This window comes from Scyliorhinus canicula, chromosome 13, assembly GCF_902713615.1.
Source record: "Scyliorhinus canicula chromosome 13, sScyCan1.1, whole genome shotgun sequence".
Classification (NCBI taxonomy): Eukaryota; Metazoa; Chordata; class Chondrichthyes; order Carcharhiniformes; family Scyliorhinidae; genus Scyliorhinus; species Scyliorhinus canicula.
Genome location: NC_052158.1, coordinates 13,914,329 through 13,940,152, shown reverse-complemented (window position 1 = coordinate 13,940,152; position 25,824 = coordinate 13,914,329). Strand labels below are relative to the sequence as shown.

Below are 25,824 nucleotides of genomic sequence, written 5' to 3'. Positions count from 1 at the left end.
CTGCTAAATCACCCTGATCCCATGTCTCCGTATTTTCTGCAATAGCCTACCGTGGGGAACCTTATCAAACACTTTACTGAAATCCATATACACCACATCAACTGCTCTACCCTCGTCTACCTGTTTGGTCATCTTTTCAAAGAATTCACTAAGGTTTGAGGCACGACCTACCCATCACAAAACAGTGTTGACTATCCCTAATCAAATTATTCCTTTCTAGATGATTATAAATCCTATCTCTTATAAACCTTTCCAAGACTTTGCCCACAACAGAAGTAAGGCTCACTGGTCTATAGTTACCGGGGTTGTCTCTACTCCACTTCTTGAACAAGGGGACAACATTTTATATCCTCCAGTCTTCTGGCACTATTCCTGTAGACAATGACGACATAAAGATCAAAGCTAAAGGCTCAGCCAACTCCTCCCTAGCTTCCCAGAGGATTCTAGGATAAATCCCATCCGGCCCAGGGGACTTATCTATTTTCACACTTTCCAGAATTGCTAACACCTTCTCCTTATGAACCTCAAGCCTTTCTATTCTTGTAGCCTGTATCTCAGTATTCCCCTCGATAACATTGTCTTCTTCCTGCGTGAATACTGAAGACAACAAACACATGTTGGCTCTCTTTAAACAGCTCAAATTTCATCAAGCATTCAGCTACTTTGTCACTAATTATAAGACTCCTATAACTTCCCCACAACAGATTTTAGACTAACAGGACAATAATTGCATAGTTTCTGAGCTCATATTTCTTTTTCTTTTTTTTAAATGGGAGTTACCCGTCATCAGTAAAGGACACCTTGCAGAAAGGAGACAAAGAAAAAATATTTGAAATGAAATAAACTGGACCCCACAGATACTTTTTACAGCATACAGTCCCATGGTACGTGGAAAAGTGAAAAAGCTCAGAGTTCACTACTTAAGAAACTTGTAATTAGATTGCATCTTTCATATTAGCACATTCCCAAAAGGGCTTCACAGTCAATTAAGTTTTGTTGTTGAACTGCAGTCAAATGTTATTGTCATGTCGGAAAATGGATTCCAACTGGTTGGTGAGGAAGACAACATCAAAGTGAAAGGGAAAAAAATGTGCAAAATGTAGGGGTAATGTCATTAAGCCAGATTACTAGAATTACAGTTAGGCATGTAAAATATAATGGCTCAATCAGTACTAACAACGTACCCACTGCACAATAGAGTTCGAGCCCAACAACAGGACAACTACAGCATCAATCCTTGCTCTCAGCAAAGGTAACTGCTGCAGTGCATTGGCTACAATGTCCTCGTTTCTGAAAGTTAGGTAGGCAGCGAGGGTAAATAAAAGGCACAGGCAAGACTCCAGTTCTTGAAGTCGCTTCAATATCCTCTGTTGGAAAATGAGCCTCATGCGTTGATGTCAGGTGAGGACAGGGCTCTGCTCACCCACATGCTCTACCACTAATCACAATTCAAGCTTAACATGGTTATTAGGGCAAGGTGGAATAGCACATAAACAAAGTAGAAGCATATGCCAGAGTCAATGCCGTGATATGTCAAGGAAGTTAATTTAATGGGGGGTGTAAAAACAAGGATCAACAGCAGCAGAGGCCGAAATCCTGGAAATACATTCAATTGCAATTTCACCTCATGACGCACCATTCATGGAACGATTTGGTTTTGATAAGCCATTTGCGATATGAACTCTGGTTAATTTTCTTGAGTGTGGGGAATCTCACTCAGCTTATCTAGTGCATTTTTATCTGCACGCTAAGGAAAAAAAATATTTTGAAATCTGCCAATACACATTCTTCTGTGAAACTATGGATTTACCATGACTTATTCTTACCAGAACTTCAACTTTGCATTACACAGCTCAGTCACAACCAATAATTGAAATGAAACTAAATTATAGATTTTGCACTAAACGTTCTGAAAATGTACAGGGATGAACGATGACAAGTTCAACACCCACATTTGCACTGAGCTAAAATGCTCTGTCCCCCTCCATTTCTCACCATGGGCACCACTCCTACCATCTTAATCTATAGCTCCTTACGACTAGCATCAGCTCACAATATACAACTGGTCTCAAAGCACAGAATATGTCTGCAAAGAATGGACAGGACCTGGTTAATGATGAGGAATCACAATGCTAGACATCAATATGGATCCACAGATGAGCAAGACAGAACGTGGTACACAGAACACAAAAAGGTTCAAACTTAATTTCTACTATGGATCAAATTAGCTCATGTTATGGATACCTTCAACTCTCTATGGCTCAAGCTTTGGAATCTCCTCCTAAACCTCCCCTTTCCCCGCCCAGTTCTTTTAAGATGTTGCTTAAAACCTACCTCCGAGCTCAATGTCAAATTTTGTTCAGCAACTGTCCACTTAAATTAAATTACTTCTAGTGTATGTCCTGCAATCAACAGGGATGACTGGATCCCGATTTGGGCAATCTTAACTTCTCAACCCAGTGAAACCTCTTGGGAATTTTACGATGTAAAAAGTGCCAAGTGCAACATTCAACGGTTGTTACGGTAGCATCCAAGTCACAACCGACTCAGAGCTGGGGAGGGAAAAAAGTCAGCCAAGTGATCTCTGCTGGACAGTGTGAGCGTGCGGACATTGGATGTGGTTGTTCCCCCACACAAGAGTACAACATTAATACTTGAAATAAATCTAGTGACAATACTGCATTAACCAGTTGGATGATCGCAGTCTGTGCCAGAAGTAAACACGAACACAAAGATGGGCAGGAACAAGTCCGTACAGGTTTCATTAAGAATCGCACAGCATTCTCCCTCTTGGGTTACCTGTGGGCTTCTGGGTTTCTAAGGACTTTCCTTTGTAAGTATCAAACAGGTTGAGCGACGAGTACTTGGTTTTTCCATCCTTTCCCTTTGCAGTTTGCCCCAAACGATCTGACATCTCGCTGGAAGGTCATTGAGTACGGTGGTTCCTTTTAGGCACCCCTTGAAACGTGCCTCCTTCTGAATGAAAACAAAAACTTTATATTCAGAGCAGTCGCGGAGGGATTAGCCATAAACATCCACTCGTTTGTCAACAATATTCAGTTAGGCATAGCAACAGTTCAGTGCTTAAAGCAAGCGTGATTTGGGGCTGTGTGTAGGAGGAAGATACTAGATTAAATTCTGTGGCTGTGTTGAGTTACCTGGTCTCAGCTAGCTGGGCAGGGATAAATATTCTGGTTATGAGTTATGGAAAAAAAGAAAACAAACCAGTCAGGACCACTGGCCAATGATTCCTTGCAGTCAATGTTGATTAGACAGAGACTGATCACAAGACGATCATCGCTACCCTTGTATTTGGTCATCCAGTCTGCTGACACTCTAGCCTCGTGCATGAGCAACCATTTGGTAACTTCTAGGTGACCGATGCTTTGGCAAAGATCAACATATGGGGAAGAAAAAGAAAAAAGGAGACCTACGCTGAAGGCAACACAGAATAGTTACAGCAAGCACATAAGAGGGAGGGGAAAACAATCCATTTGGCCCATTGTGAACAACAATCGAGAGAGCTTGGTTACCAATGGCCAAAAGCATTTCAGATCATTGGGAGTGACATTTCATGGTGCCACGTCACACACTAAAGTCCCATGTTTGTCAATAATAATATCGACGCTTGTATCCCAGTGTTGACCAAACAGGAATTAGGAAAGGGGTCAGTCAGCCTATCCAATTATTCTCCAGGATAAGACATCTCTCATATTTTATACCACCCCACATTCAAATTCTCTCCAATACTAATTCCATTTTGCAGGCAGATTCACTACAACTGTTTGACGCTTTATTCTGTACTGTGTGATACACGAGAGGTAAATGTTTTTGCGCAAAGGTCCACACTTAATACTGCATTTTTCATTGAGCCAAGGTGCAAGAGTGCCCGAGCATTATGACTTCCATGCCACCTGAATTTATTAAGTACTACTTACAGCAGAAACAGATCACTTGGCAGGCTTTGCAATAGGTATTCAAGTAATGAAATTCATTCAAACCCTTGCATGCTTGACAGAGTGCCCTCTCATCCATCACACCCCTTCTGTGATTGCCAACTGAAAAAATATGGCAGGAAAGATCCTGTCTAACTCTACTCCAGCTGGAAATTCAACTTCTTCCGTGATGAGGAAGGAACCATTTCTAACTGCGATCTCATTGTTTCCTCTGCAGCATATCTGCTGACACAACCGGCTGGCCTCCCCGAACAGGTGCCTGAATGTGGCGACCAGGGGCTTTTCACAGTAACTTCATTGAAGTCTACTTGCGACAATAAGCTATTAATATTACAACACCCCAACAGAAACTGATAACAACTGACACCAGAATTAGAATATCATTCTTTTCAGGTGATGACGTAGCTGCGGTGGGTGGGGGAAATGTAAATCCTTGTTGATGGAAAGTATGAGAAATGACTGGCCACTTGACTCAGAAATAATGGACAGTTTGGGAAGCATGCGTTCATATACCCTGAACTCTGAATTGATGGTAATGTTCGCATACACATGCTTACCTATGGAACATTTTGTCACTTAAATTAGCAGGGGTGACTGGACCCCGATTGGGGAATCTAACTTCCTAACCCAGGTGATAAAGTCCAATAGTAGCAACCCTGTCATTCACCCATATGAGATCCACTAAAACACTGATTGAAACTCCATGATTTCTTTTGCAGCGGCTCACTTGCTGAGCTTCTGAGCAAGCGGCTCAAATTGTCAGCAGTGGAAGATACTGTTCCAATATCTGCCCAAACCTACCACAGGGTCAAACAGCTGTTATAAAAAAAAGGATTACCAAACAGTTGCAGTAATTTTATGCTTTAGACTTTTACCAACTTTTTGATTTGCCTTCTCACAGATACTGCTAACCAGCTTTGCCGACTCACTCAAAATCGGAATGGCCCTTATCCCGAGGAACAAAAGCCCAAGTTCTGTTCATTACAACTCCAATAACACTTTTGGCTTCTCAGATTTGAAGTCAATAATTCCAGATGCCTTTTGATAATCTAAAGTAACATTTCAGTACAGCACAGTGAAAAGCCAGCACTGTCAGAGATGCTAGCTTCAGATGAAATGCTTAGACGGAATAGTTTATGATGGATTTTTGGTATACTATGGTGCTAATTCAAGGAATAGCAGCCTTTATTTCATTCCGGTATATTCATCTTCCCGAAAGGGTAACTACCCATTTACAGTTAGATCTTATGGCCACAATTGCGTAAATAAATAGGAATGCATTTCCAAAACACTACGTTTACAATGGAGATATTTGTAAAGGTTTGAGAGAAATAATAAATTAATACAAGTCTTTGCCTGTAGCATTTTTAAAAAATTGTTCATATTATGTGGGTGTCATTGGCCAGGCCAGAATTTATTTCCCATCCCAGAGGGCATTTAAGAGTCAACCACATTGCCATGGATTTGAATATGGGCCAGACCAGGAAAGGATGAAAGGTTATTAGCAAAAATGGGCAGCACAATTGCTTCACAGCTCCAGGGTCCCAGGTTTGATTCCGGCTGTCTGTCACTGTCTGTGCGGAGTCTGCACGTCCTCCCTGTGTGCGCGTGGGTTTCCTCTGGGTGCTCCGGTTTCCTCCCACAGTCTAAAGATGTGCAGGTTAGGTGGATTGGCCATCATAAATTGCCTGCAGAGTCCAAAATTGCCCTTCGTGTTGGGTGGGATTACTGGGTTATGGGGATAGGGTGGAGATGTTGACCTTGGGTTGGGTGTTCTTTCCAAGAGCTGGTGAAGACTCGATGGGCTGAATGGCCTCCTTCTGCACTGTAAATTCTATGATTTAAAAAAAAAACCAGGTGGGGTTTTTACGACAATCGGCAATGGTTTCATGGTCATCATTGAACTTCAATTCCATATTTTTACTGAATTCAAATATCACCACCTGCCATGGCGAGATCCGAACCCAGAGCATTACCTTGGGTCTCTGGATTGCTCATCCAATGACAATACCACTATGCTGTGGGGGAAAGCTTTTAGTAAAATTAAAAAAGGGTGTTTGCACTCATCCCTCCGACGAGACACAAATCAGCATCTTGAAACTTGTCAAACATACCTCAATCGTGCAGCCAAATCCACCAGCACAAAAATAATCAGCCACCCCTTCAAATACTCATGAAATCTGAAACTCTTTAGGACATACCTATGCTCACAATCAGATGAGCACTTATACAAAAGGTAGAATAAAGTAACTTGACTGCAGGCAGATATTTACAATCACCGTGATGCACACAAGCTGCTTAGTGTTGTGGGTTGGGTGATCATTTCAAAAAGTTACTTTGCAAACAGGTGTGCCAATTGCCTTCATGTTATGGAACTCACCTGCATGGTCATGTGTAACTTCACACAATTGAAATGGAGGATGACAACAGCACAGTCTAGTTGCTTTACCCTGCCCGATGGGTGAACAGTCTTAGAACTAGATTTGAAAAGATGCTTTAACATGACCAATTTCTAAATTGTGGTGCACTCTTCCCCTCTGATTCAGGAGTAGTTTCTGCATGGACGTCATTTGGCTCTGCTGTGTAAAACAAAGTCAACGTGCTCTCTTACTAGAACCGGCCATCTCAAAACGGCAAATTTGTACGTGGACTCATTTTACGCTACAAAGGCCAGCCAACAGAAGGAAAACTACATCTCTGCTAACAGCTGCACTCCCCAGAGTGTAAGATAATCTTTAGGTGCATCACAGTCTCAGGAAGCAAGTGCCAGAGCTCTCCTTATGTTATGAAAGTCTTGACATTGATGGTGAGGCATGCAGTTGGTTCAGGTAGAACAGAATCCCTCAGAATTACACTTACAAACTAATATACACCTGTGTACTACAGAGACAATTGATTTATCAAGAAATTTAAAACAATAGGGTGATTGATGCTTTCACTTGCATGGTCTTATAGTGATTTTTGCCAGCTCTAAAGGCATAATTTCTAAAAATTCAAAAGGCTGCACAATGCAACCTTGAAGCAGAAGAAAAATGCTCGAGGCAGTTGACTGCAGTCTTGAGAATCTGCCACCCGATCCCAAAAGTTACATATTCTTTTGTGATTGGTTAATCTTGCTCCGAGGTGAAGGTAGGCTATATATTTTTCCACTTTGATCCCCAATTTTAGCCATAAAAGTGAGCTCGAGCTTCAAAACAAAGCTCCAGAGATATGGACGACATGAGCAAAGCAACATTTATTGAGAGCTTTTGGGGCGACATCACAGACTAGACTAAGTAAGGGTAGCAAATTCTTTCCAAGGGCACCAACTTGCTGTGTTTTAAATCCCAACATTTTTTTTGAATTCAATATTGAACTGATCACTGGTAATAGATAGATTTTTTTGCACTTTTCAAACTTGATGTTACCTTCTGTTATGGACACAGCTGAATGGGCGGCATGGTAGCACAGTGGTTAGCACTATTGCTCCACATGGGCCAGGGACCAATACCTGTGCAAGCTCAGTGTCTGCGTGGGTTCCCTCTGGGTGCTCCTGTTTCCTTCCACAAGTCCCGAAAGACGTGCTTGTTAGGTGAAGTGGACGTGCTGAATTCTCCCAGCGTACCCAAACAGGCGCTGGAGTACAGCGACTAGGGGATTGTCACAGTAACTTCATTGGCAGTGTTAATGGAAGCCTACTTGCGACACTAATAAATATTATTAATAAAAGTAATCTCCCATTGAACTGTAGCCATACAGTAGCTCTGAAAAGCTAAAATTAATTGGACAATTTAATATTAAATTACAAGCAGTCCCTTGCACTGGATTCATGCCCAAAAAGGTGGTCTGAGTTTTCGATAAACTAATTTTTTCTTTCTTCTTAAATCACCGAGTTGGATCAGAGTACAAGGGGCCACATTGTAAAGCTGTTGTACACAAATTTTACTCTCTTCCTCTACCCCAACCGAAAGAGAAATCAGTTTCCTTCCCTCCAACCCAAGGCAAGTCAATTTAACACTTCACTTCTGAAATCACAGTCTTACTAGCTTCAGCAGACATCCAAGTATCTAAATGTCATGCCAGAGCTCATTACCTATGTGACTTTGATACATGGGATCTTCTTTGGTGACTGATCACTTCACATAGACTCAGCAAGAAAACTCTGGCCTTGGGGAAGCCATTTATCAAGTTGCATTAAAGATCTCTTTCTCAACCACACAAAATTCTCCTCACCTCAGCTGCAGCGCTGCTTCAGCCAAGCGGCCACCTTACGCACACACAGTGATCAACAGTGATGACAGGGACAGTTCACCCATAGCTGCTTCAGGCAAGGTCACCTAGAATATGGAAGCAGCACGAGGACCTGGGTGGATTACAAGGACTGCAATCGGGAGCCATGTGCCAGGGTCCAACAGCGGTTGAAGTGGGATTTTTTTGACACTAGATTTTGACAGTGCCTTACTGAGAGTTTGTGCCAGGCAGTTTTGAGCGGTACAGTAAGGAGAGAAGAATTTCGAGATGTAACTTGTGAATTAGGCATCAGCTATTTTTCCTGGTGTGCATCTATCCATTTCCACAAACAGAACAAGATGAAACGTTAAAATTGTGACAAAGAAATTTATAAATTTGGAGGTTCTACATAGAAATCACATATTGGACACAACAAACAGAACATCACAATGTCAAGGAATCACTGAAATGAAAGTTCCCTTAATGGCAGACATCTTACCATTATGGTGGAAAGATCACTTAAAATGTTCTACCAGACCTGTATAAAGGAACGAGATGTAATATACAGATTAAAGCTGTTTTTGTGTATCCCTGCCTGATATATGTATGGTGTAGGGTTATTTTTCAATAATCCACTGCAAAGTCCTGGTAATCTTGCAATGATTAAATATTTAAATGCACAAAAACATCACCCCACTAAAAAATGTTCATGGTTGCAAACACCACTGTCTGGGTTCCTCTTTATCTTATTCTCAGAGACTCAGAATTATAGATCTTGAAAAGAGCACCCTACTTAAGCCCACGCTTCCACCCTATCCCCACCTAACCTTTTTGAGCACCAAGGGCAATTTATCATAGCCAATCCACCTAACCTGCACATCTTTGGACTGTGGGAGGAAACGGGAGCACTCAGAGGAAACCCACGCAGATGGGGAGAACGTGCAGACTCCGCACAGACAGTGTCCCAAGCCAGGAAATCGAACCTGGAGCTGTGAAGCAACTGTGCTGCCCACAGCGCCAGGGTCCCAGCCTCTCACTAAATTTAGTTAGATTGGCTAACTTTGTGCATTTCCTTCATATGCTTATTCATGCAGATGTTCAAACGTTGGGCACATTAAAGATGGAAATGGACAGATTCTTGGGTTCTCTTGAGGGATGTGGAGGCAAAGCAGGAAAGTGGTGGAATTCCGGTCAACGATCAGTCACGATCTTACAGAATGGACTCTATGGCCTACGACTGCTCCTACTGCTCATTATAGCTTAGTAAATTATGGATGTATAGAGGAAGTGTAGATCTGAACATTGTAGAATTTTCAGAAAGGGCCTCATAACTCATTCCAGTTTCAGCAAACTAATGCCTTGTTAGAACAGAGAATCAGAAAGCTGTACAGAGGCTGCTGCTGCAGGACACATTTTCCAATGACTGACAAGGCAAGTGGCTAACGAGTTTGAGAGGCAATTCACAAATTAAACAAGTGGTGATCATGCCCACTTAAGCACAGATTGAGCATTAAGTGTCTGAGAATCAAATTACTTCATACAAATTTTCTCCAAGATATGTTGATCTTCCAGGCTGTTTAAAGGATCACAAAAATGAATTATACCACATTAGAGCAGGCCAAAAGATCAAAAGTCAGGAGTTTTGAACTGTGGAAATGCAGCAAAGATTTCCACAGCACCCATTCATTTTCCATGGAAATTTATAGGTGGCATAAATGGGAATTTAAGTGCATCACCGTTTATTTAGATTTCGATTTTTGTCACGTGTACCGAGGCACAATGAAAAACATAATACGAGGATACATAGTGAAAATACATAAACAGACAGTGGGTGAAGTATATGGTATGTCGTTCTACAACTGTAGAAAAGATATGTAGAAAGATCAGTTCAGTCCATAAGAGGGCCATTCAGGGTAACAGAGGGGGAAGCAGCTGTTTTTGAATATTGAAGAAATATAAAAATGGGCTGGAGTTCACCTACGATGCTCAAAGATTGTTCACTTGTGAAGCTGCTCAGTGTTCAAGGAACTGTAACCTTCCCCCCCCCCCTTCCAGACAGAAAATCTTCACGGCTGCATCCATATAGACATTTACACAGAGATTGCATTTCCCTCAGTGCAGTTATCATTGCACATAAATAGGATGGAAAACCTGAACCAACATCTGCCAGAATCATTGCCAATGCCAACACCATACAAAAAGCAGTTACCACAAATCAAGGCACACAGCAGCTATAAAATAGCATACAAACATTTCTAAACTTTATAAAAACAGGACAATTTCATAATTTCACAGTATTGCAGAGTGTAACCATCTGATCACTGGTATCTCAAAATAGCCTGACAATGGATGTATCAAATTTTATTAATTGTGACCATCTTCAAGAAAGGAGACAGTTCCGACTGCTGAACTTGGATTTTCCGTCTCAGCCACAGGCAAGGTCGTCACAATAATCCTCCTCAACCGCCTCTTGCCAGAGTCTCAGCGGCTTCCGTCCATCAAGAGGCACAATGGACATGATCTTCAGTGCAGCATCAACCTCTGTAGAAGGCCTTCTTCTCTTGTCAACCATGAGGGATTGTGAAACATCCATCTCAAATTCGACTGCCTGCAGAAATAGTCACCATTCTCCGCCTGCTTCACAATGACGTGCAAGCCATGATCCTCACTAACGGAACCAATTCAGAAAAATTGTGAAATTGTCCTGTATTTATAAAGCTTATAAATGTTTGTATGAGATTTTATAGCTGCTGTGTGCCTTGATGTGCGCACAAACTGGGGTCAAACAGGGCTGAGCCCTCACACCAACGCTCTTCGCTGTCTACCTTGCAGCATCACTCCATCCCATCACCCCGAAGCACCCAGACAACCTCCAATGCCTCTACGTCAGAAACAAGACCATCCCAACTCCGGGCATCCTGCTGCAGTATGCAGACGATGCCTGTGTGCATACACACTGAGGCTGAGCTACAAACCATCGCCGACACATTTCACTGAGGTATGATAGAATGAGCCTCAGACTAAACATCTGAAAAACTAAGGTTCTCTACCAGCCCGCTTCCATCAAGATTCACGGTAAGCCCTTGGACAATGCAGACCATTTTCCATACCCCAGGCGCCTCCTTTTGGCACGATCATACATAGACTCCAATGCTCCAGTGCAGTCTTTGGATGTGTGATGAACAGAGTTATTGAAGACCTCAAATCCAGCATCAAGTTCATGGTCTACAAAGCAGTTGTGGTCCTCCGCCCTCCTCTATGCATCAGAAACATGGACAATACACAGCACACACCTCAAATACCTGGAGATTTATCACCAATGCTGCCTCTGCAAAATCCTGCAAATCCACTGGCAGGTTAGGTGTACCAAAATGAGCATCCTCCCAGTCCCCAGTATTGAGGCACTGGTTATACTCGACCAGCTGCAACGGGCAGGCCACAATGCCCACATGCCTGACAAGACTCCCAAAACAAGTGCTCTACTCCGAGCTCTGCAATGACAAGCAATTAGTAATTGGAAACTCTACAAGGACACTCTGAAAGCCTCCCTAAACAAATGCAAAATCCTCATCGACACTTGGGAAATGGCTTGCCTAAGAACGCACAAAATGGAGAAAAGCATCCATGAAGGTGTCAATCACCTCAAGCGTCACAGGGTGTGAAACGCAGAGGCCCAGCGTAAATATCGGAAATAGAGTGCAGAATGCAGAGCGTCCCACCCACCCACCTCATCAAACACCACCTGCCAAACTTGTGGATCCAGGATTGGACTATTCAGTCACCGCAGAACCCAACTCTCCGGAGAGGAAGCAAATCATCCTGGACTCCGAGGAACTGCCCATGAAGAAAATTTTATTCACTTGAACAGCAAAATCTGGAAGCATAATTTAAATTTTTCCTTCCAAGCTAGAGAAACCGCAGTGAAGGATGGGTTTTAGGCTTCTCATTTTGGGTTCAGTGCACCATAGACAAGATTGCCAGTATATTAGATTGGTCTCGAGAGAATGCAGATACCAGTAGAGCAGTATTAAGTATCTCCTGTCACAGTAAACAGAAAATCATCAAAACGCACTGGCAGTAATAGAATAGTTGAGCGCAAATCTAACTGAATGAAAGAGCTCATGATCAGGCACCAAAAAGCAACATGGTATTACAGAATGTGTTACAAATGCTCAGTTTTTGGATAACTGTTCAAACAATTCAAGCTTTGCTCTGGTGGATTATGACATTATTTCAAATTTTAAGGTACTCCAAGTTACCATCAAAGCTCCACTTACGGATGGATCTTGCAGCAACTTCAGTCTTTAGCAGAAACAGGCTGTGCACAGTAAACCTTCAAACATTTAGGTTCAAACATTTATCACGCCAGGTAGAACAAAACATCTTCAAAAGAACTGCCAAGTGATTGCAACGGAGATTCTCAGAGGTCGACAACAAACAGAAGCTGCAGACCACTGCCAGCATTAATAAAATGCGAGGAAAACTGAAGATAAAACCAGGTTTGAAATAAATACTGAAAATATTCAGCAGGTCAGGCAGCATCTGTGGCGGGAGGCTTAGAGTTAAGACTTCAGTTCTGTGACCAGTCATCAGAACTGGGAAAAGCCAAGAGACGCAATAGGTTTTGAGCAAGGGAAAGGATGCGACAAGGACAATAAAGGGAAGGTCTGCGATTGGGTGAAAGGCAGGAGAGATGAACAACAGGGCCAAAAGGAATGATGATGGGCAACAAAAGGCGATGTGTCAGTTTTTGTGACTGACAGGTAGGCTACTGAAAGTGAAATAGGAGAAACACGGAAACATGCAAAGCCAGGAAAACAATGTACAATCTCCACCTTATACTCTAACATTCAAAATTAAAACAGGGCAAACCTAAATTAACAGGCAAATGGCAGTCAAACACACAATATTACACATTAAATAGCAGATGCAACCAAAACAAGTCATAGAATTTACAGTGCAGGAGGCCATTCAGCCCATCGAGTCTGCACCGGCCCTTGGAAAGAGCACCCTACCCAAGCCCACACCTCCACCCTATCCCCGTAACCCAGTAATCCCACATAACCTTTTTGGACACTATGGGCAATTTAGCATGATCAATCCACCTAACCTGTACACTTGCGGGAGGAAACCGGAGCACCCGGAGTAAACCTACGCAGGCACGGGGAGAACCTGCAGACTCCGCACGGCCAGTGACCTAAGCCAAGAATCGAACCTGGGACCCTGGAGTGAAGCAACTGTGCTAACTTAACCATTGTGCTACAGACCTAAATATCAGGACCCACAGGCGTCACAATATCTCCTTAAAGTCACTCATAAGGGACTTCAACTGTTCACTTTTGAGATTCAGTCTCGGATTCCCTCAAAGCTGCTACAACTCTGCCTCAACGCTGCTCACCTCTCAATGGTTCAGTCTCTTCCGAGGCAGTGCTCCACATAATTCACAAAAGTTGTAGCCCTATCTTTTCATCACTGCCACTCCAACTCTTTTGCATACTACCACCTTTACTCAGCTGGCACTGTATGGCCTTGTGGTTACTCCAAACTCTAGTCTCTTAGCTGCAACGAGTTATAAATGGCTCACTAGGTCTCACTAGAGTCCTACCTGTCTCCAGCATGGAACCAATTATTGACTGCCACTTTCTCAGCTCCCCATGACTTCTCATGAGCCCCAACTACACCAAAAAGCTCCTCTGACTTCTTTGTGACACAAGTTCCTTCTGGTCTTATTTCCTATTTGTCGTGATCATTTTTGATCCATGGATGTTTAATGAACATATTCAGTTGAGCAGAGGAAGTGAGGAACTCGATTGTACACCACACAATGACGTTTTAGCTTTTGAACATAACAACTCAGACTTTCTGACGCCCGAAAGATCAGAGGGATTTGGTTTGATTGGTTCGCTCGTGGCCAAGGACAATATTCTGCCTGGCAATAGACAGCAAACGAGACCTGCCAGGTGGGTTTCTTTTTCAGAGAACCCAGAAAAAAAAGTTCCTAGATGCCGGGAAGAGCGGCTGTGTGTTGCTTTCTCTTTCAAATGTTTCCTGCCTGCTGTTTAGGAGTCTACAGAGAAGTCAAGATTCTGATGAATCCACAGTCAAAACTATTATGGACCAAAAGTAAAGATGTCTAACTGGAGGCCTAGACTGAAGATAGATCTAACTAGAAGACATCCACCTGGAACAGAGACTCTTATCCTTTTACTGTTGTTTTTATATCTCTCTTTGATATAGAGGGTGGGTGAGTTTAAGGGGCAATTAGAAATTAAACAGCAGATGTATTTGTTGTCTCTTTAATTATAGTTACTGCTATTAATACAAGTTAATTGCGTCTAAATTTACAAATTGGGTGACTGTAGTTATTGGGCAGCCAAAGTCTTCAGGTTTTTCTAAAATTAAAAGTTAACTTCAATTGTGATACAACTCCGGGTCAAGTGGGGCTGGAATTGACCGCACACTAGTCCTGGGTGTCATAACACCGGGTCCAAAATTGAACTAACCCCTCTTCCAGCATTTACACAGAAATTTAAACCAACATCCCCACAACACAGCCTTTCAGGGTTCATTGAATGTTTTTAAACTAACTTAGCTCTGATTCCCAAAACATCTGGACATCATATACAAAGTAGGGAAAAGTAGACCACTGGCCCCTCACATTTGCTCCACCATTCAATAAAATCATGGCTGATCCAGCTGTGGCCTCAACGCCACTGCCCTGGAGATTCATTTGAAAGTCAATCAATCCTTGGAGGAAAATAAATAAATTCTTGTCTGTCTCGACACCCACCCCCCACTTATTTTTTAAAACTGTGGACCCTAGTTCTGGTCTTTCCCACAAGGGGAGACATCCTTTCAGCGTCACATCTCCAGTGCTCCAAGTAAGTAATCCCATATGATTGGTCCATCTCTTCTATTCTGACTTGATTGAACAAATAGAGGTAACCTTCTCAGCTGCCATTTCCTTTAGGTGGTTCGGACAATCTCTAAAGCCCAGCATTTTACTGACCATCACAACCATAATCTTCCAGAACTAAACATACCTCTAAAAATGTTAACATGAACCACAAACTAAATATTGATCACAGAGAATAGAAGGAAACAGTTTACAGCACTGCCACACCAAACTATCTGCAAACCATCAAGGGTTTAATTTCATAAAGGTGTCACAAAATAATTGAAAGAAACCCATAGCAACATCATTCAAAGTTTAAAGTGAAGCCTGCCAAGGGGAGTAACCAAGTTTTGTTTTACAACTTAAATGGCAAGTACACAGCCCAATGGAGAATGGACCTATATTAACACCAGGTCACACATTCAAACCCCCCCCCCCCCCCCCCCCCAAGTCTATGATGCTTTAGGAGTAGAGCCAGGGCTACAACTAGCATTAGAATCTCAGGGGAAGCAATTTAAAAATCAGCCAGATTTCTCCACTTTTATTCACCATCTCCCAGGGAGACGGGACATCAAGAAAGGGCACCAAAGAAAAATCAGGTTTGTTCATCACAATCACCTTGCAACAGGTATTAACTTTCCAGAGGTGTGAATGAACAATGGAAGGGGCAGAGTAAATTGCCGAGTAAAGCTGGTGGGAGGAGGTATGGGAAGATTTTTTAAAATATAAATTTAGAGTATGCAATTATTTTTTTCCAATTAAGGGTGGCCAATCCACCTACCCTGCATATCTTTGGGTTGTGGGGGCGAACACACAGACAGTGACCCAGATCTAACCTGGGACCTTGGTGCCGTGAGGCAGCAGTGCGCCACTGTGTTGCTGGGGGGGAGAAATCAGCTGAGGAAGTATTTAGGATCGAGGGGATGTCGGTGTTAACACCACGGATTCGAGCAGGGGTGGGGGAAAGAGAGAAAGAGACGAGACAGTATGGATAGGAAGGAGAGAAGTGGGGCAGTTGCGGGGGAGGGATCTGTAACTGGAAGAGGGGAACTGAAGGAGAGGAAGTGAATTTACATATTTATAGGTAAGGATCTTTGCTCAGAAGGTCTGGAAAGAGTTCTCCAATCTGCTGAAATATGTCCTATGGGAGCAGTTGGTGGGATGTGGAGGGGGAGACCAGGATTGTAAACATATATGGATGACTGAGAGAACCGGGGGGGGGGGGGGGGGGGGGGGGGGGGGGGGGTTGTGAGCAGGTGGTGAAGAAGAAGAAGAAGGAGGGGAGATAAAATGGAGAGTGTGGAGTGAGGCACTACATAGGGTAAACGTGACCTTGTGTGCAAGGATGAACCGGATACAATTCAAGGTGGTACACAAAGTACATATGACTCGGGCAAGAATGAATGGGTTCTTCCAGGGCACTAACAAAGTGAGGAGGCCGCATCGGGCCCTGTGGTGGTGATATTCGTGATATCAGAGAAGTTGGGGTTGATGGAGGGGAGGAAGGTCGATGGGGTGGCCTTCGCCTCTCTGGTTGCCCGAAGGATCTGGCTGGAATGGCGGTAAGCAACGCCACCGGGGGGTGGCGGCCAGACTAAGAGACACTGATATGACTTTTTCCGTTGGGAAAAGATTAAATATGAACCGAGGGGTTTAGCGAATGACTTTGAGGTAAGGTAGGAGCTGTTCGTCGTGGGGAGGGTTGTGAAAATCTGTACAAACTGTAGAATTGTGTGATGGGGAGCATGTTCCCCAGATTGTTCATGTTTTGTCACTGTTTGAATAAGTTTGGTGTAAATACGTTTTTTAAAAAGTGAATGAAGATGAGCACTCAGTTAAGATACAGAAGGTGTTTTGCTGACAGAGGGCCCCTTTCCCAATTGATACAAAACCATTAATTTGTTCCATTTATCAAGTTAGGGAGTTTTATCTCAGGTTAGGGCTGGACACGACTCCCCAGAACAAAAAAAGAAAAATACACCAATAAATCCTAGATCAACAAGTCCAACCAGATAGCTTGTTGGTGTGTGAACAATCAATGAGGACTGGGGTCAGACTGAACTGTGGTGCTTTCCCGTGGGTGAACAACCTGCCAAGTCTCAGCACACAAAAACTTTGAGAATGCAGCAGCCAAATAGTGGTTCTTGTGCACTTGAGAGAGTTTGGCTGTAGTAAACAGAGAGCAAAACTAACAGCTGTTGACCCTGGAAGCCTTCTGCTTCACAAGCATCATCTGCTGCCCAGCTTTTCTGTGATTCCCACTTCTTCCATTTTCTCACATTTCCTTAAGCCTCATCATGCTTCAACTATTCACATTTCTTTCCAAAATTTGACCTAGTTCATCTGCTACACCAGCCAAATATTCCGCTGACGCTCCATTGTAGTCATTACTCAAGTTGCCCATTCCATTTTTTCTTGATTCCATTTTCCTGTTTAACTCCAGTTCAAAAGTCTCAAATGTCAGCTCTGATCTCAATAATGTTGAATCACTGAATTCCTACAGCGCAGAAGACCTCTCAGTCCATCGAGTCTGCACTGACCCTCCAAATGCCTCGCCGCATCCCCGTAACCCCACCAAATCATTGTGCAATTTAGCATGGCCAATCCACCAAACCTGCACATCTTTGGACTGTGGGAGGAAACCGGAACACCTGGGAGGAAACCACGTGGACACGGGGAGAATAAGTAAACTCCACACAGTCACCAGAAGTCAGAATCAAACCCGGGCCCCTGGTGCGGTGAGAGAGCAGTGCTAATCACTGTGCCGCCCAGAATCTCCTCTGCAATCTCCTCCCACATTTCCCAAAATATTTATGTTTGTCCAATTGCAGACTCTGGTTTGCCACATTTTCAATTGCTCCACCATTGGTGGCTGTACCTTCAGGTGACTAGGACATAAAGCTCTGGAATACACTTTTTTTAAAAAAACAGGTAAAGAAAGCTGTGTATGTTTGGGAGTTCAGAGTTAATTAAACAGGGAGGTAACCACCGATTGTCTGCAAGGGCAAAAGGTTCACGGTGTTAGATTGACACATTTGAATTGAGAGATTATGGCAAGTTTGAGTCACAAGTAAACAGACTGAATATGAAATTAATATTCAGAGCTAAGTGAAAAAATTATTTTTTCTGCTGTTGAATTTCAAACAGGAGTTTAGAGGTGACTAGGAACATTTGCATCTTACAGAGGTTCCATGAGTAAATAGAGGGAGATATATTAAATTTTACTGGCCCGAAAATAGATTTTTTTTTTTAAATTAAAGATTTTTAGTTCAAAAAGAGTTTAGGGTAATGGAACTTGACATGCAAGAGGAAAAAGATATTTAAGGCCGTTTAACTGAGTGGGTGGGGAGAGAGCCCCAAGGACTAGCTCGTTTGTGTGCGAGCTATGACACAGCCACGTGGTGTTAAAGCAGAAGAGTCTTTGTTTTAGGAAGCAGGTTGTTTCTGAACCTCGTTTTGGAATTCCTCATCAGATTGGAAGTGCCCAAGAAGTCGTAACGTGTAACTTTTATTTCTTGACCGGGATAATATTTCTGGATATAAGGGGCTCTTCCAAGCAGGTTGGTTTATTGTTGGTGATCCTCTGGTTAAACCAGCACCAGTCATTCTCCCCCCTCAAAAGGGAAAAACAGCCATTGGTCATAGATTTCATAGAATTTACAGGGCAGAAGGAGGTCACTCGGCCCATCGAGTCTGCACCAGCTCTTGGAAAGAGCACCCTACACAAGCCCATATCACCCTATTCCTATAACCCAGTAATCCCACTTAACACTAAGGGCAATTTATCATGGCCAATCCACTTAATCTGCACATCTTTGGACTGTGGGAGGAAACGAGAGCATCCGGAGGAAACACACACAGGAGAACTTGCAGACTCCGCACAGACAATGACCCAAACTGGGAATCGAACCTGGGAGCCTGGAGCTGTGAAGCTCCTTTCACAATAAGTAACGGTTTCGGATCAGTGAGACAGACCTCACTCTGGGGTCTGGCCTGCTCAGCAATAACATCTGTGACTGCAACATTACCCCTCTCCTCAAAAATCCAACTGTGACACCCATCGTCCCGGCAAACCACCTCCAATCTTGCCGCAAGTCCATGAACATGTTGCTGTTGCCCAAATTTGGGCTCATCGTTTCAGAACTGTTTGAATCTCTGGATGTTTTCTGCCCTGGCAACAGTACCGAAACAGCTCTTAGCAAAGTCACAGATTGCATCCTCTGAGACTGTGACAAAGGAAAGTTATCCCTCCTCGTCCTGTATGTAGCTTTCAACATGGTTGACCATTACTTGGGTGACCATTGATCAGAAGCTGAACTGGGGTAGCCAAATTAATACAGAGGATGCCAGCAAAGGTCAAAGGCTCGAAATCCTATGGCGTGCATCTCACCTCCTGACCCCCCTGCCAAAGCCTGTACACAAGCCCGACCCCCCGCCACTCTGGTTGGATGCAATCTGAACCGGTTACCGGGCAGAATGTAGCACGGTGGCCAATTCATTGCCCGCCAGTCAACCAATCAAACCAAGTCCCACCCCATCTCTCAGGTGCCACAAAGTCGGAGTTTGTTATTCTAAAATCAGCATCAAATAACATGTTGCAACTTCTGGAATTCCTCCTTCTCCCTGTTGCTGAACTAAAATACATGTCAATTAAGCAGCGATGGATCAAAAATGATATAGCAAAAAATAAAGGGGTCAAGGGAATCAACAAGAAGGACTCTTCCAAATCCTAGCTGGCCTCTCACTTTCTACTCTTCATAATCCCGAGGTCATGCAAACCTCTGCTTGCACATGGTCTTTACTCACACCAAGTCCTGTTTGTTTAACAGCCCTTTGTGCACATATCTACACTGCTTCTTAGTGCATATGCTACTTGCATTTTCTGCAGCACCAATCTCTGTTTCACTAATTAAGCAACTCCTCAATCTGTAATTCTCACCTCAGTTTTCAAATTGGTCCAAAGCCTCATCCCTCCCCATCTCCAATCACCACCAAACCTGAAGCCCACTTATCTCCAGCCCGAAGCCCCTTGATATTTACCGTGGACAAAGTTTTGGTCATTTTCCCTTATAGCTCATGCCACTATTTTTTTGTAACGCTGCATGAACTGCCCTGGGGAAATTTTATTATGTTTAAAGATGCTGCATAAATGCTGTTGCTATTACTGAAAGCCTGTAATAAAATCCAGCACCAATTTTAAAACCAACCAAGCATGAGACTGTGCGCAATTCAATCTGCATAATACTTCAGCATGCATAAGGAGGGTTTTACTAGTCTGTCATGCAAGATAAAAAGAGTCATGCAGATGCTTCACAGGCTTCGCTTGACACAATATATTCTTTAACAGGTTTGAGGGAAGTCTGTAGTGTTAGATGATTGAAAACCAAGAGGAGAGAAAAAGAAATCGGAGCAGCAGTGCTTCAATTCAGGATTAATAGACTATGTGGCATTCACAATGAACCAGCCAGGACTCCATCTTGAATTTGGTACAGATGAGTAGAGATCACATGACATTCTATCATGGTATTCACCCGATCCAGTCTTTGTCTCCAATCCGACTAATCGTACTTGCCTGCTCTCTACTCATACTTTTGCAAATTTATTTCTCATTTATCTGTGGAAATAATGAATCGCTTTTTGCCTCGTCAGCATACACAATCTTCAAGACCCCTTGTAAAATAATTTGCTGCTAGTGAACATGATTACCCAGGTTTTACAGTTTGAGGCAGGCAATGTGACATATAGAACTGATTATTACATTTTAATGAGAACATCTTGCTTGTAATAACAAGACGTACATCAGATTGTAATACACGCAGAAGCAAATTTTGCTAATTAACACTATTACATTTAAAGGCAGTATACAAATGCAACTTGTAGTATATCAGCCAACCCAAATATAAAGTCTTGCCCTAGCCAATACTCTTCCCAGCAGGATTATGAAGTGACTTTGGGAGAGAGTAGTTTTAATCATAATCTTTAATTGTTTATAAATTTAATAGGATTACTTCTCCCAGGTACATGGTGGCAGATATCTTATTCATGTGCAGCCAGCAAATGGGAAAACAGCACAGAAAGGACAACAGAGGAGAATAACCTCTGTGTACGACAAGCGCTAGTTAGGGAAGACAGACCCATTCATGCCCCTTGACTGGACTAAAACTGCAAGCACGGTAAACAGGCCATGGCAGCAGGAAAAGATGTTAGATCCTACTGGAACTTGCATTGAAGTAGTCAGTCTTTATAAAAAAAACCTGAAATATATGAAAAAAAAGTGTTCCAAAGTGTACATTCTAACTGTAGTCAAGCCTAGTGATTTCAGGTTTTCAGGAGGAATGGAGACACAAGAGAAACATTCAAAGCTAATCTCTAGAGTCACAGGATTTAGTTGAAGGAAGTTGTGACAAGAGAGAATCTCAAAATGCACACTTACAAGATGGTACACAGCAAAGATAAATAGATAAGGCTGTAAAGTCAAATTGTAAAACCCAAGAGTGCAGAAAAAGAAAAAAAACAACTTGTTTATAGAGCACCTTTCAGAGCCACAGCTTGTCGAGAAAATTCACAGCCCTCAAACGATTTGAAGTGTTGTCTTTGTTGTAGGCAGATGCACAGCCAACTAAGCCCCACTAACAAAGAAATTAGATAATCTGTTTTTAGGAGATATTAGTTTGAGGGCTAAATGCTAGCCTGGACATTGGACAATTTCCCCAACTCTTCTTTGAACAACATCACAAGTAGTTTTAGCAACTCAAGGATTCTCAGTTTTAAACACCTTTTAAAAATCTGTGCCCCGTAAAATGTAGTAACTTGGCCCGATTACATGCTCAAACTCTGGAGTGCGAATTGACCTCATAACATTCTGACTCCATGTCAAGGGTGCCACTAATATAATTCAAACAGTTAAACTCACTGCTGAACTGGGAAAGTCCTCCCCAAACAGTGAACGCTGCTGAATGTACTGCAGGTGATCGGAGAACAGTGGCCCAGATGTCACACTCTTACCTCAAGTCAGAACGTTGTGATTTCAAGTCCCACTCCATAGACTCGAGAGAAAAAAATCTAGGCTGACGGTCCAGGGGAACGCTAAATTGTTGGTGGTGCACTCTTTCAAAGAACAATACAGCACAGGAACAGGCCCTTCAGCTCTCCAAACCTGTACCGGTCATGATACCACTATTGGGCAAATCCCTCAGCACTTCCTTGTGGCATAATCCTTCAATACCCATCCTATCCATGTATTTGTCGAGATGTCTTTTGAACACCGCCAACGTAGCTGCTTCCACAACCTCACCTGGCAACATGTTCCAAGCACTCACCACCCTCTTAAAAAAAAAACCTGCTTCATACATCTCGAAACTTTGCCCCACGGGCCTTAAACCTATGCCCCCTAGTGACTGACCCCTCCACCCTGCGAAAGAGTGCCTGCCCATCCACATCTATGCCTCTCAATCTTTAGACATCACGTTGTCCCTCAACCTCCATTGTTCTAATGTAAAGTCAGTCGATTCAGCCTCCCCGCATAGCTAACACCATCCAGTACAGGCAACATCCTGGGAAACCTCTTTGGCACCACCAAAGCTCTCACATCCTTCTGGTAGTGTGGCAACCAGAATTGTGTGAATATTCCAGTGCAGCCTTACAACTGCAACATGACTTGCCAGTTTTTATACTAAATGCTCCATCAAATGAAGGAAAGCATTCCATATGCTTTCTTGACTATCTTGTCCACTTGTGTTGCCACTTTCAAAAATCTGTAGACCTGTATGCCCAGATCTCTCAGATTTTCTATTTTCCTAAGAGTTTTACTATTTATGGTATATTTCCCCTCTATGTTAGATCTTCCAAAACGCATTACCTCCTTTGCTGGATTAAATTCCATTTGCCAATTCTCTGCCCAAGTCTCCAACCTATGTTCTGCTGTATCCTCTGACAATCGTAAACACTATCTGCCACTCCACCAATCTCTGCAAACATATCAGACCAGCTACATTTTACTCCAAATCGTTTATGTATACTACAAACAACAGAGGTCCCAGCACCGATCCCTGTGAACACCACTAGTCACAACCTTCTATTCAGAAAAAACACCCTTCTACTGCCTTCTGTGACCGAGCAGTTTTACCTTGTCACCTCACCTCTGATCCCAAAAGAGACATTAAACAAGCTGCTCCTACAGGTGAACAAGATGATAGTGTTGCACTATTTCAATGCTGCACTATTTCAAAGAGTAGCAGAGGAGTTCTTCTCCGTGCTCTGGCCAATATTTGTCCTTCAGCAAAAAACATTACTTAAAAAAAAAAACACCGATCATCTGTTCATCTATCACATTATCACCTGTGGGAATTTGACGATCGACCAGAAACTGAACAGGATCAGCCATATAAATATTGTGGTTCCAAGAGTAGGTCAGAAGCTGGGAACACGGTGGCAAATAATTCATTTCATGACTCCTCCAAACCTGTCCACCATGTAGAAGGCTAAAGTCAGGAGTGTGATGGAATACTTCCATTTGCCTTGATGAGTACAGCTCCAAAACTCAAGAAGCTCGACACAATCCAGGACAAAATCCAGGATTGGCACCCCGTCCATCACTGACACACAAGTGTACACCACCTACATGATGCACTGCAACAACTAACTAAATCTCCTTTGACAGCACTTTCCAAACTCGCAATTTGTACACTTAAAAAAGGACAAGGGCAGCAGATGTATGGGAACACCACCACTTGCAAGTTCCTTGCAAGCTACACATCATTCTGACCTGGAACTATAATCACCATTCTTTCACTGTTGCTAGGTCGAATTGAAGTGCCTCTCCAACAGCAGTGTGGGTGTACCTATACTGGGTGGACAGCACAGTAGCACTGCGGATAGCACAATTGCTTCACAGCGCCAGCGTCCCAGGTTAGATTCCCCACTGGGTCACTGTGCGGAGTGTGCACATCCTCCCCGTGTGTGCGTGGGTTTCCTCCGGGTGCTCCGGTTTCCTCCACAGTCCAAAGACGTGCAGGTTAGGTGGATTGGCCATGATAAATTGCCCTTAGTGTCCAAAATTGCCCTTAGTGTTGGGTGGGGTTACTGGGTTATGGGGATAGAGTGGAGGTGTTGACCTTGGATAAGGTGCTCTTTCCAAGAGCCGGTGCAGACTCGATGGACCGAATGGCCTCCTTCTGCATTGTAAATTCTATGATAATCTATGACTGCAGTGGTTCAAAAAGGCCACATTGCCACCTTCTCATTATTGACTTTGGGCTATCCCGAGGTTGTGGATATATAAATCTAAGTCACTATTTCTTTAGGACACAATGATGGGGGAAACTGCAGATGCTTCCAGGATCATAGAATTTACAGTGCAGAAGGAGGCCATTCTGCCCAGAGTCCACACCAGCTCTTCGAAAGAGCACTCTACCCAAACCCACACCTCTACCCTATTCCCACAACCCGGCAACCCCATCCAACACTAAGGGCAATTTAGGACACAGGGCAATTTAGCATGGCCAATCCATCTAACCTGCACATCTTTGGACTGTCGGAGGACACCGGAGCACCCGGAGGAATCCCACGCGCACACGGGGAGAATGTGCAGACTCCGCACAGACAGTGACCCAAGCCGGGAATCGAACCTGGGAACCTGAAGCTGTGAAGCAATTGTGCTAACCATTATGCTGCCAAGCTGCCCAAAAGGATGAAAGAGGCAGATCACTGAATGGTCTTCCACAACACTACCTTGTGACAACGTGATGCCTTTGGGCTCTCTACACATTTCCAGAGATCCAGATCTATCTTTACTGTGCAGGAAGGCTGACTACCCACCTCCATGATGTTTCCATTCAAAGCAGCCAGAAGGCATCCAAATACAGACTATTCATCCTGATGTTCTGTCCGAGACTTTGCTGTGGATCTCACACAGCAAGGATGAAGGAGGAGAAAAGGATTTGGTCCCAAGACAAGAGTTGGGAGGGGAACAGTAGCAAATGAAGGCGGCAGACAAGCAGAAGGAGCCTTAAAGGAGCCAGAAGGCGCATCAAACCTTAGTTGTGAATATCCACATCAAGAAGCTGTGTACATTCAGGAACATGGCACAGTTGGAGAAGGCAGTAACATAATGAACATCACTGGACGAGTAATCCAGAGACCCGAGTAAAGGGCTGGGACCCAAGTTCAAATCCCACCATTGCAGATGGCGAAATTTGAATTTAATGAAAAAATATGTAATTAAAAAGTCAAACTAGTTTGTTGTAAAAATCCATCGGGTTCAATAATGTCCTTACCCAGTTCGACCTACATGCATCAGGGCCCACAGAAATGTGGCCCACTCAAGGGTAATTAGAGACAGGCAATTAATGCTGGACCAGTCAGCGACGTCCACATTTCATGAATAAAACAAAAATAAGTGCTACCTTTAAAACGCAGGGATGTAAATGAGCCAGGGCAGCACGGTAGCATTGTGGGGGCAGCACGGTAGCATTGTGGATAGCACAATTGCTTCACAGCTCCAGGGTCCCTGGTTCGATTCTGGCTTGGATCACTGTCTGTGCGGAGTCTGCACATCCTCCCGGTGTGTGCGTGGGTTTCCTCCGGGTGCTCCGGTTTCCTCCCACAGTCCAAAGATGTGCAGGTTAGGTGGATTGGCCATGATAAATTGCCCATAGTGTCCAAAATTGCCCTTAGTGTTGGGTGGGGTTACTGGGTTATGGGGATAGGGTGGAGGTGTTGACCTCGGGTAGGGTGCTCTTTCCAAGAGCCGGTGCAGACTCGATG

At 43.4% G+C, this 25,824-nt stretch overlaps 1 protein-coding gene across 9 annotated transcripts in view; it reads right to left on the bottom strand.

The window, feature by feature from the left end:
• LOC119975963 (protein PRRC2A-like) overlaps positions 1-25,824 on the bottom strand; it is a 142,260-nt gene that overhangs the window by 107,889 nt on the left and 8,547 nt on the right. For 8 of the 9 annotated variants that reach the window (XM_038815948.1, XM_038815955.1, XM_038815953.1 and 5 more), the window contains exon 2: positions 2,800-2,976. In XM_038815948.1, coding sequence (XP_038671876.1) covers positions 2,800-2,914 — 115 coding nt within the window. In that variant the 5' untranslated portion in view covers positions 2,915-2,976. The remainder of the gene's footprint in view (positions 1-2,799; positions 2,977-25,824) is intronic. The other variant, XM_038815947.1, reaches the window with a different exon arrangement.